Source organism: Balaenoptera borealis, assembly GCF_965194805.1.
Source record: "Balaenoptera borealis genome assembly, chromosome: 16".
Classification (NCBI taxonomy): domain Eukaryota; kingdom Metazoa; phylum Chordata; class Mammalia; order Artiodactyla; family Balaenopteridae; genus Balaenoptera; species Balaenoptera borealis.
The window spans coordinates 83623249-83636213 of NC_138872.1; the positions used below are offsets into that span (position 1 = coordinate 83623249).

General features: G+C 45.0%; 1 protein-coding gene across 4 annotated transcripts in view; it reads right to left on the reverse strand.

The window, feature by feature from the left end:
* Positions 1-12965, reverse strand: part of LMTK2 (lemur tyrosine kinase 2) — an 86309-nt gene that overhangs the window by 31272 nt on the left and 42072 nt on the right. For 3 of the 4 annotated variants that reach the window (XM_082359983.1, XM_082359982.1, XM_082359984.1), the window contains one exon: positions 10567-10654. The exons of the other annotated variant lie outside the window; for it this stretch is intronic. In XM_082359983.1, coding sequence (XP_082216109.1) covers positions 10567-10654 — 88 coding nt within the window. The remainder of the gene's footprint in view (positions 1-10566; positions 10655-12965) is intronic. 4 annotated transcript variants of the gene reach the window in all.

Consider the following 12965-nt stretch of genomic DNA (forward strand, 5'->3'; position numbering starts at 1 on the left):
ACTCATGAGCAACAGAGAGGGAGATGAGGAAAGAAAAATGGGTGGAAGAGGAGGAAAAAGTACTCTCAGTGCCGGTAACTGCTTCAGTTCTCTGCCGGCTTCCCCAGGGCCCTGTGTTGCCCAGAGACCACTGCGAGAAAGAACATTCTAGCCACTCCAGAAAAATTTGTGATGTTAATTTAAATAAGCCTGTTCAAAGGACAGCAGCACGGGCAGGAAAATGGACAAATTCACATTTAGACACCCAGCACACGTGTTTCAATGCCGAGTACCCCACGTATTTGCACAGAACTCCCCTATCTTATCCTGTTTCTGTTTCATGATTTTAATTTTAGGGTGGTATGTCTTGGGGGATTTATAGTGTATCTCTTTTGGGAAATACACTTTTGAGGCAATCTTCCACATTCTGCTTACCACATGATTAAGTATTTATTGATGTGATTTAATTCCAAGTTTAAGCTTTATATAATCAGTTAATAAAATTTAGAAAGCAAGCCAACAGCTTTCACTTTTCTTTACATCTGAGTCAAAAAAGACTCCGGAGGAAGGAAATTTTTCTCAACCAATTAAAGATTCTGATACATTTCTTATAACTGCTACTGAAGATAGCAAATTCCTCCCAGAATTAAACTTTAAAACACAATATTCCTTTACTAGCATTTGTCCACACTGAATAATAAATACATTCTAATGTAACTTCTAGGTCCACACCAAGAATCTAGATTTGTTTTCATTCCCAGTTTCCATCATCTTAATATGAACGATAATGTTGATATCAATAACCGTTACCACCGGAGCTTTCAAACGTGTGCCAAGCACTGTTCTTGGAGTTTCCACACCTGTTACCCTCAAATAACTCTCACAATTTAAAACACTTTCCAGATGTGGAATAGGCTTCGGGAGGTTAAGAACTTTGCCCAAGGCCACAGAGCTAACAAACAGTGGGGCTGCACTTCTACAGTTTACCAACTTGTCAAGAAAATTCTATTTGGTGAGCAAATCAAATTAGTACGTAGATCAAACCGATTATTCTATAAGAATGAATGTCCAGTCAATTAAAGCCAATCACACAGCTGTGGAGGAGTCTCCCAAACTGAGTGAACTGCTCTGCCAGGGCAGCAGCTGCTCCCCTCGGGACCAAGGTGTGTGCTCACCCACGTCACGGTCCTCCTGTTTCTTTGCGAATGTGGTGCTTTCCCCTTTTGCTCCCCTAGCAATTACAAGCTGCTCCAGCGGAGAAACAGACACCTTTTCCTCCCCTTTAAAAATACATGTCCCTCCTCATCCCAACCCCACCTTCACCCAGGCTAGGCTCTGTCCAGCATGGGAGTGGTGGGAATAAACCCAGCTTTGGGCGACAATTAAATTAACCCAGAAAAACTCCAGCAAAAAGCACCAGGCTACAGGTTACTGGGATTTTCATAAGGTAGCTCATATGAAAACAAAGAGCTGAAGTTTATTTACATTACCAGTGAAATGACCACTTACATGCATCTGTCTAACCCCTTTCTTGCAATATCCATCTAAGGAAAAAACTACCCTCACACAAAAGTAGGGTTATGCTGTGCTGCATCTGGCCACTTCTCAAAACAAACAGAAGCTTCGGGCAAACAGCAAGTACTTCCCAAGTGACTTTGGCCATGAAGGCAGGAATGGCAGAGTGGGTGTAGTTATTTTTCAAGGTTACCTAAAGCATATTCCTTACCACTCACTGTTCTAAAGTTATCTTCTCCCCACAATAGGCCACTCCCCAGATTTCACTAGAAGATAAAGTATAATAAACAGAAGGGGATTTTGCTTCAGACCGCTAACGCTCTGAAAGTTTCCAGCTTGGCAAAAACTAAAAGCCTCTCCCAACCCACACTGGGGGGAGGCAAAGTGAGCTCGATCCCGGAAAATACGTCTCTAACCTGGGGAGTAAACATGAGCGATTACTGAGGAGCCCGATGACTGTTTCTCGACGATGAGACCTGTGATGGGTTGAGAGGGACTCTTTCTATGTTCTAGAAAGAGCCTCAGAGCTCTCCTGGCACCACCATTTAAAAGAAAAATCAGCACAAAATCTTTAATTACAGAAAAAATTTTTATATTATATAAGTACTAAAAATTGGCTCATTCTATCCAAAACAGATAAAGCTGTATTTAGATATCTGGCTTATTTTATTTATGTTTTAATGATGCTTAGTGAGTAGACAGGGATTATTACTTTGGTCCATTATTTGAAGAGGAAAAACAATGAGAACAGCAATGTATTCTGAACTAAAATAAAGTTTCCTTTATCCAAGTTTTAAAAATTTCTTAGATCCTCCCTAAACTGTGCCCCTCTGCAAAATACTCAAAAAGAAAAATGTATGACACTAGATGGCAGCAAAGTGCTTATACTAAGATCTCAGATACCAGAGCAGCCCCTTGGCCGACTTCTTGGAATGAGTCACTCGAAGACCTTTAGATGGTTACTCACAAGGGTCCTCTTAAATCCCAGCATCAGCTGCCATGAGGGCTTCGTCCAGCTTTTCGCAGGACACTGAGAACAACGAATTAACTTCAATACAATGTAAAAACCCAACAATTAAATAGCTTTATAACTGAAAAATTAGTTGTTTATACATTTAATAGAAGGATTTGGGAGGAAAATTTATGTTTTTAAACAAAACTCTGAGGACTTCCCTGGTAGCGCAGTGGTTAAGAATCCGCCTGCCAATGCAGGGGACATGGGTGCGAACCCTGGTCCGGGAAGATCCCACATGCCGTGGAGCAAATAAGCCCGTGCGCCACAACTACTGAGCCTGTGCTCCACAACTACTGAGCCTGTGCTCTAGAGCCTGCAAGCCACAACTACTGAAGCCCGTGCGCCACAACTCCTGAGCCTGTGCTCTAGAGCCCGTGAGCCACAACTACTGAGCCTGTGTGCCGCAACTACTGAAGGCCGCACACCTAGAGCCCGTGCTCTGCAGCAAGAGAAGCCACCGCAGTGAGAAGCCCGTGCTCTGCAACAAAGAGTAGCCCCCGCTCGCCGCAACTAGAGAAAGCCGGAGCGGCAATGAAGACCCAATGCAGCCAAAAATTTTAAAGATTTAAAAAAAAAAAAAAAAAATCTGAGTGAAAGGAGGAAAGAATGGCAGCAACAGCCGCGTGCTCGGTGTTCACTGACAAAATGAAACAGGGAGGTAGGGCGGGAGCCCTGGGAACGCCCCCAGCCCGAGGGTTTCTTAACTCCCTCAAGCCCTCTGACTGCGCCTACTTTTCCCTCCACCACTCGAGTCCCGCCCCGCCCCCCACATCCACACCTGCACAGCACCTTCTGTTATCACGGATTATTCTCCCTGAGCCATCCCTTCTCTGCTCAAATACCTCTCAGGTGAATCCCACAAAGAACCAGCAAGCGCCCCTCTGCCTCCAAACCCAGTTCCCACTCCCACCCCACTTCCCTCCCCTCTTCATGGACAGACGCCTCAAACGCCGGGTCTGTGCCGGCTGGCCTGCCTCCTGGCCTCCCAATCTCTCTCCAACCCCCCGCCCCCCAACAGGCTGGGCTCTAGCTGCTCCTGCTGGGCAGGACCAAGTGAGGGGCCCGTCCCTTCCTTCCCCACCGGTCTCCTGGCTTTCTTCCGAGCTCACCGGCCACTCCTTTCTGGGGTCCCTGTGCTGGACCTTCCCCCTTACTGGTCTGTAGGCGTTGGCACGCCCAGGGCTCTGTCTGTGGTCCTCATATCTCCTCACCGTGACACTCATTCCCGGGTGATCCTATCATCCTGTGGCTTTGAAAATCACCTCTCATACATTTCTCTGGCTCAGACCCCTCCACCTCCTGAGCCCCAGACTCATCTGTCCAGCTGCGGACTCGACACCCTTTCCTAGATGCCCTAAGAGGCACCTCAAACCTAACACGCCCAGTGCAAAGCTCCGACGATCTGTTCCACCTCAGGAAATGGCATCACCGCTTTCCCAGTGGAGCAGGCAAAAACCAAAGCCCTCATTCTTGAGTTTGCTCTCTCCCTCGACGCCCACACCCAACCCATCACCAAGGCCCGGACCTATTTTCACAAAGAGCCAGGGCCTCGGGGCCCAGGGCAGCAGCCACACGTGGGGAAGTGGAGCCACTGGCAGGGCCCGGGGACCAGGGATGCGCCGCCCCTACCAGCCGCCCCCTTTCAAGCCTGACGATGCCGTGTCATTGCTCTGCACGTGTCCCTGCTGCTGGCTCCGAGTGAGAGACACCGTCTATGTGCACCCCTGTTCCACGGTAAGCCCATGTCCTTTCTTTTCTACTGCCACTCCCGAGTGGCAGGGGCACATCACCCATCTCTGCATGGGAGGGTCCCAGTGCATGGGCTTACGTAACAAACTCATTTACAAATAAGACACGGACGTGGACTAGGCATTTTCTGTACAAAAGGCAAATTCGAAAATGGAGGCTTCCCACTGGTGGAAGACAAATGTACAGCCATTAAACTACCTGATATAGAAGTACATAGAATAAAATTAAGTCATCAGTTAAAATCCCCACTTTGCCACAAGCAATCATGTGACATCAGGCAAGTCAATTAACCAAAGAAGAGAAGACAGAAAGCCTGGTCCTGAGGTCGGGCGTGGGTGTGGCCCCGAGAGGCCCTTCATCTCTTGCAGCCCGGTTTTCTAATCTGTAAAATGAAGAAGACTGAGTCAAGAAGACTCAGTGAAGGAGAAGCAAACACCTCAGGCCCAGCACAAGGCACAGGTCGGAGCCCGCCCTCCTCACACCGCCACCCCTGTGTGGGCAGCGGCCAAGCGTCCCACAGCCCTGGGAGCCCGGGACCCTGCATCCCTGCCTCTCCTGAGCGGCTGAAGCAAGCCCGGCCCGCAGAGGACTGTGGAAATCTGTACACGACACCAAGATCGCTCCCTTGCAAAGAAAAGACTATCATCTCTTGCTTCAGAGTCCGGTGACAGAGGAAGAAACTGCTGACTCTCACGGGAGATAAGACGGAGTGGAGGTGATCTACTTCCTTGTCTTTATCACCTGGGCCTGCAGTCTGGCCTCCAAGTAGTTGGTCTCTGCTTGTCCCCTTTCCAGCTGATCTTTCCCAGCGGATGCCAACCAGCCTCTCCTAACGCAGTGCTCTCTCACCCGGTCCCCACGCCACCCACTGTGGGACCATCTATCGCCCCCCCCGCCACCCCGGACCACATGCACGGTTGAGCTTCCCTGCCTGGCTCACGCTGTTCCTACGACCCTTTCCTGCTGAGGAAAGTCCATCCACACACCTGTCCACACTCAGACCAAACGCCACTTCCCTTGTGAAGCCTTCCCAAAGGAGCCAGTGAGCCTAGTTAGAATTGCTACACTGAACTACCCAAACCTTTAAATTATCAAACAAGAAACTAAAAATGAATAAAAATAACTACCACTTCCTGAGCACCTACTATGCCTACACGGTGGGCAGTATCACCCCCATTTTACAGATGTCTACACTGAGGCTTAAAGAGGTCACGTAACTCCCCAAGGTGATACACAAGTAAGTGGCAGGACCAGCATCTGAAGGCAGGCCCTCCTGGCTCTACAGGCAGGGAAGGCAGGATCAGGGTGACTCACCCGTGTTCCCGGGAGCACCGGGCACAGCTCTTTGTACTCAACAGGCGCTCATACATTTCTGTTGAGTGACCCTTACCCCCGAACAATCTTGCCCGCGTAGACCTGTGAGAGCACGTGTGAGAGCATGGTGTACCTCCTATGGCCACAAGTTACACACAACACGCTGCAGTGATCTCTCCCCTCACGAACACTGCACCATCAGCAGTACACATCGGTGACTCTGGTCCAGCTACCAAACTCAGAAGAGTTTTCATTTTCTTTCATAAAAATTCTAAGATAAAGTGCTTTTCAGAGACTGGTAATTCCATCTCACAAGGAATGACTTAAGTGTGAAAATATTCTCTCCTTTCTCCTTAAAAGATGTTATCGCTGAGCATGATCACTGCCTGGTGACGACGGAAGAGGCCAACATTCACTCAATAGCTCCTGACCTACTAAGAACATGTGAAGATAGTGGCTCCTTTCACTGTGGCTGCAGCTGCTGATTACCAATCCTGGGCTACAGGCCTCTGGCCTCGGGACCCTGGCCGGAAGGTGCTTTTGCCCTGAACGACGCCCCTCTGCTCAGTCTGGCCTCTTTCTGGGAGGCTTCTGGGGCATCCAGGCTGGGAGCAGGGCTCAGGTGAAGCCAGGCTTTGGGGTGTGCTGGGAACGCCCCTGCAGTCCAGGCAGGAAGGCACCTCTATGGCTCACGGGGCTGACACGAGCTGACCGTTTCTGCCACCTGGTCTCTGCACACACTGAGCCCCGAGGACCTAACTGCAGGGCCAGTGCCCCCAGTCGAGGCCCAGCCCTCGCTGCCCAGGAGCTGGTCCCTCTGCAACTTACTAGGGTCCAGAGATGATGAGAACGAAACTGCCCTCGGAGATAAATGTGACATCACTGCCGGGCAAGGTGGGGGGCTCCCTGGGTTAACGGCCTTTACCTTGATATGAGGCTGGACATTCCAAGTGCTGACTGACAGATTTCCCAAGGGCATACCAGCCTCCTCCCAGTATAGTTAACAGCGGTACAGCCCCTTCCATAAGAGTAGTAATTACCAATGTCTTTTGTGTGGTAAAAACCACGTAACATAAAAGTACCACCTTAAGTGTCTCTAAGGGGACAGTTTAGTGGCATTAAGTACACTCACACTGTTGTGCAGCCATCACCACTGTCTACCCACAGAACTCTCTTCATCTTCCCAAACTGAAAGTCTGTCCCCATTAAACACTAATTCCCCCATCCCCACCTCCCCCCAGCCCCTGGCACCCACCCTTCTACCTTCTGTCTCCGTGAGTTTGACCACTCCAGGGACCTCATATAAGTGGAATCCTACAGTATTTGTGTTTTTGTGACTTAGCTTCTTTCACTGAGCATAATGACCTCAAGGTTCTTCCATAGTGCAGCATGTGTCAGAATTTCCTTCCTTTTTAAGGCTGAATAATACTCCAGTGTATGGATAGACCCAATTTTACTTGTTCAACCACTGATGGACACCTGGGCTGCTTCTGCCTCGTGGCTACTGTGAATAATGCTGCTGTGAACACGGGCATGAAAATGAGACCCAGGGACTTCCCTGGCGGTCCAGTGGTTGGGACTTCGCCTTCCAATGCAGGGGGTGCGGGTTCGATCTCTGATCGGGGAGCTAAGATCCCACATGCCTCGAGGCCAAAAGACCAAAACGTAAAACAGAAGCAATATTGTAGCAAACTCAATAAAGACTTTAAAAATGGTCCACATCAAAAAAAAAAAAAAAAAAAAAAAAAAGAAAAGAAAATAAGACCCTGCTCTCAACTGTTTGGATATATGTACCTAGAAGTGAAATTGCCAGATCATGTGGAAATTCTATTTTAATTTCAGGGAGAAAAATTATTGTTTTTTAATTTTACTATTGATCAATGTACCCTTGGGCAGTGCACTTAAATAAAAATGGCTATTAGCTCTGCACTGCCAGTGAAAGCTTTTGGTGGGGATGAGGGCTCTTTCTAGATGTTCAGCCTTCAGGAGTGACTGAGGAGAGTGAACATGACTTACGAGAGTCACATAAAATGTGTTTCAAGAAGTCACATTGCCTAATTCTGGAGGGCTGTATCCATAATCTTCATCCCAAAACATGAAAGTCAACAGAAATGTAGGTAAGTTAATATGTATGTTCTGAATACTTAGTCTAGTGTAAGTACTTGGAGAATATGCATTTGAATCTGAGATAGAAAAGTACGAGGGAAAAATTCTACAAAAAGAATGTTGGGGACTTCCCTGGTGGCGCAGTGGTTAAGAATCCGCCTGCCAATGTGGGGGACTCAGGATCCTGCCCTGGTCCAGGAAGATCCCACATGCTGCAGAGCAACTAAGCCCGTGCACCACAACTACTGAGCCTGCACTCTAGAGCCCGCGAGCCACAACTACTGAAGTCTGCATGCCTAGAGCCCGTGCTCCACAACAAAGAGCAGCCACTGCAATGAGAAGCCCACGCACCGCAACGAAGAGCAGCCCCTGCTCGCCACAACTAGAGAAAGCCCGCGCGCAGCATCAAAGACCCAACACAACCAATAAATAAACAGATAGATAGATATATAAATAAAATTTAAAAAAAAGAATGTTGCCTTAACGAAAAACATGTATTTATCATATTTACATAAAAATAATGTCTGTACAGTGACAGTAATACAATCTTGTCAATACTGGGTCATTCATGGTAATTGTAAAGGAGTTATTTGTGTTTTTTGTGATGTCTTAGTGTTTCTTTATAAGGTATAAACTATTCCCAAGAAAACCAGGCAGCTTCATTTAAAAACAAATTAGAGGGCTTCCCTGGTGGCACAGTGGTTAAGAATCTGCCTGCCAATGCAGGGGACACGGGTTTGAGCCCTGGTCCGGGAAGATCCCATATGCCGTAGAGCAACTAAGCCCATGAGCCACAACTACTGAGCCTGCGCTATAGAGCCACAACTACTGAGCCCATGTGCCACAACTACTGAAGCCCTCGCACCTAGAGCCCATGCTCCACAACAAGAGAAGCCACCGCAATGAGAGTAGCCCCCACTCACCGCAACTAGAGAAAACCCGCGCGCAGCAATGAAGACCCAATGCAGACAAAAATAAAAAAACAAAAAAAACAAATTAGAACAGCACTAAAACTAAACCCATTACCTGAACCCACTTAGAAGAAAACATTAAGCTTTTACTATTCCAGGAAAAACAACAACCTTGTCTAGTAAAACTTTCAGGAATGGACAAACAGGGTGAAGAATAAGAAAATGCCAAAGTACATGAGCTAGTTTTATAAACCACCTCGATTAGCCTGGAAATGTGCTACTTCAAGAAGATGGTGATTCCTGCTGTTATTTCTGTTACAGTCACTCATGAAGAACGTTCCCATTTTTATTTATAATCAATATCAGGGACCCAAAAAAGATACCATTAAATGTCTCAGAAAAGCAGAACTCTGACAAGCAAACTTGTCTCATGACATAAAAATGCATCTTTGGTCTTCTTCCCTCACATGCTGTGTCACCTATCATACTGGTCACCAAGAGCTAGACTAAAAGGAGTTATTTTCGTATTATGATAAGTGAGGATCATACATACCATAGCTCTGATAATTCTGAGATAATCAAAACCAGCTACGCAATAAAACTATGAGAAACATCCTTGCGAACTCCTTCCTCTTCATTCTCGTGCCTCTATTAAATAATCAGGCTAAATGGCAATTATCACGTGTCTGCTCCCTCTAAGTAGGAGACCTAGAGGACAATGGCCAGTTTTCTCTCTGGGTCCCTTGAGAACAGCACGCTGCCTTTCTACACCAAGTGTTCAATCAGGAAGCACCCTCCATGATGGGGGAAAATGTGGGGAGGGCACAGAAAAGTAGGATTAACTCTGGTTTCCTTACATGGAGAGAGAGCTTTATGAGGTCCCAGCATCTCTGGAGAAGGGTTAAAATACTGATTAATTTTAGACCTTGTTACACTAAATATGCATGTTGTAACTTCTAGTGTAACCATACACAAAATTAAGAAACAGTATCTAAAATAGTAGATGGGGAAAACTGAAAAACAAAAAAATTCAAGAATCTAAAAGAAGGTTAGAAAAAAAGCAAAAAAGAAAAGTTGAAGCGGGTAAAAAAATAATACACAACAGGCACATAACATTCCAAATATCTCGTAGGTACAATAAACATAATTGGATGACCTGTTCCATGTTAAGTGACCGAGACTGACAGGTTAATAAAATTCTAACCGTAAGCTAATTACAAGAGATGTCAACCAGAGAAGAGGATTGACAGAGATAAACCAGGCAAATTCTAACCAAAAGAAAGCTGGCATAACTATATTAACATCAATAAAAACAGACTTAATCCTCACTAATGTTTTTAATCTTAAAGAGAGTGCATTCATAATGATAAAAGTTTCAAATTAAGGGAAGTTATATCAACTCTAAATCTGGATCCCTGACACAGCAGGGTATCAAAATGTACAAAGCAAAACAACTAGAACTATAAGGAAAAATAAGGAAAATCCATAATCAGAGCAGGAAATTTCAACATGCCTCTCAATAACTCATAGAAAACTGACCCAGGCTCCCTCTATCCCTGCCCCCTCCCCACAAATCAGAAGGATACAAGAGATTTGAACAGCCTCATAAACTTGACCCAAAAGATCCATATAGACATACTGTACAGACCACCAGAATACACGTTTTTCTCCCCAGCGTCTATAGATAGAATAAAACACTGACCCTGGGGTAGAGGTGAACATAGCCTAGAGCAGAGCTGCAGCTGACCCAGAGCCAATGAGAACCACTTTGCTCTTATCAGCCACTGAGATTTGGGGGGATTACTATAATATAACCCACTGAAAGCTAATATATCGAGTTTATTAATAATTTTTCTTTGGAATTAACTAGCTGGAACAGAAGTGAAAGCAGTCCCTCATCCAGCATTTCTATCTGTCAAAAACACTTTGGTAAAAAACTTCTGAATACTTGACTTTGAATTTCTACTGAAAACTTACCAAGTCACAGAACTCAAACACCAGAAGATAGGGGATTGCTTCTACACACTGTCCAACACACTGAAGAATATTTGGATGTTGAAGAATACTGGTAAAAATAAAAGTCATAGTATTGTTCATGAGGGAGCAGGCTAGTAAAATTGTTCAAACAGTAACCGCAAATTTAACATTCTTAATGATTTAAATATGATCAACTGAAAAGACCACAATAAGATTCTATTTAACAGATGTATTCTAAGTTATGTAATGATTAAGTAATTGAAAGCCAATCAGGCGAACATTTTCCCAAATTAAAACATCTCCTAACATAAGAATCTTTAACTTTAGTAATTTAACTTTATAGATATCATTTTGAAGCATCGTTTAAAAGAAGGCAAACTATATTCTATGAGCATTTCAATCCACATAATAAAATACTCAGTTACCTCTTAGGCCATCTAGCTTATATACTATTTTCATAAATCACAGTACACACAAACTCTTTTTGGAAAATATTTTGTCCAAAACAAAGTTAAAAAAAAAAAAGATACGCCAAAATGGTTTTTTAAACTTCAAAACTTTATTTTGAAGCAATAATGAATTAAGAGTAAGTTGCAAAGATAGTACAAAGCGGTCCCATGTTCCCTTCACCCAGTTTTTCCCACTGGTGACACCTGACACAATCAGTGCAATCCCGAAACTAGGGCCCTGACACTAGGGTGCGGTGTGTGTGTGCTTGCAAGTCCTGTTATCACATGTGTGGATTTGTGCAACCACCACTCAACAGAAATGCAGAACTGCCCCCCACCACGAAGATCTCCTATGCTACGCCTTTATGCTACCCCTTTATAGTCACACCGCCGCCGCCCCCAACCATTCCTCAGCCCTGGCAACCACGAATCTGGTTTCCTTTTCTATAGTGTTCTCATTTTGAGAATACTATGTACATGAAATCACAGAGTATGTGGCCTTCTGAGACTGATTTTTTCACTCAACACAATGCCCTCCAGACTACCCGAGTCACTGCCTGCGCCAGCAGTCCCTTCCCTTCTACTGCTGAGCAGGATTCCATGGCTTGGATGGATGGACCATAGTTTGTTTAACCGGTCACCTATGGAGGGCATTTTAGTTTTTCCAGTTTGAGGCTACTATAAATAAAGCTGCTATAAATAATCACACGAGATTTTGTATGGAAATAAGTTTTCACTTCTATGAGATAAATGCCTAGGAGTGCAACAGCTGGGTTACAAGATGTGATGGTTAATTTTCTGTCAACTTGGCTGAGCCACAGTGCAGATATTTGGTCAAACATTATTCTGGACACTTCTGTGAGGGTGTTTTTGGATGAGATCATCATTTAAATCAGTGGACTTTCAGTAAAAGCAGATGGTGCTCCAAAATATGGGTGGGCTTTGTCCAAAGAACAAAGACTAGCCTCGCCCAGTGAAGAAGGAATTCTGCCAGCAGATGGCCTTTGGACATGAACTGAACAGTGGCTCTGCTCTAGGTCTCCAGTCTGCTGATCCACCCTGCAGACTTGCCAGTCTCCATAACTGCATGAGCCATTTCCCTAAAATAAATTACCTATCTATCCATCTATCTCTCTCTCGCTATCCATCCATCCATCTCTCCATCCATCCATCCATCTCTCTCTCTCTCTCTATCCATCCATCCATCCCTCTATCCATTCATCTATCCATCCATCCATCTTTCCATACATACATACATACATCTATCCATCCATCCATCTATCCATCCATCCATCTATCCATCTTTCCATACATCCATCCATCCATCTATCCATCCATCCATTTATCCATCTTTCCATACATCCATCCATCCATCTATCCATCCATCCAACTATCCATCCATCCATCTATCCATCTTTCCATCCATCCATCCATCCATCCATCCATCTATCCATCCATCCATCTATCCATCTTTCCATACATCCATCCATCCATCTATCCATCCATCCAACTATCCATCCATCCATCTATCTATCCATCTATGCATCCAACCAGCTATCTATCTACAGATTCTACCGCCTCTGTTTCTCTGGAGAACGTTGACTAATACATACAGTGGTAAGCGTATGTTTAGTTTTTTAACAAACTGTCAAACTATTTTCCAAAGTGGCTGTACCATTTTACATTCCCACCAGCAATGTGGGAGAGATCCAGTTTCTCCACGTCCTCACCAGCATCTGGTATCGTTGCTATTTTATTTTAGCTTTCCTAATACTTGTGAAGTGGTCTCTCATCATGATCGTAATTACCCTAGTTAATGATGTTGATCTTTTCATTGCTATCCACAGATCCTCTTTGGTGTCACTTGATGTCTTTTAGATTGTTTATTTTTGTTTTTTACTGTTGAGTTTTGTCTATCTCTCTGCCAAAAACACAGTCCTAATTATGTAG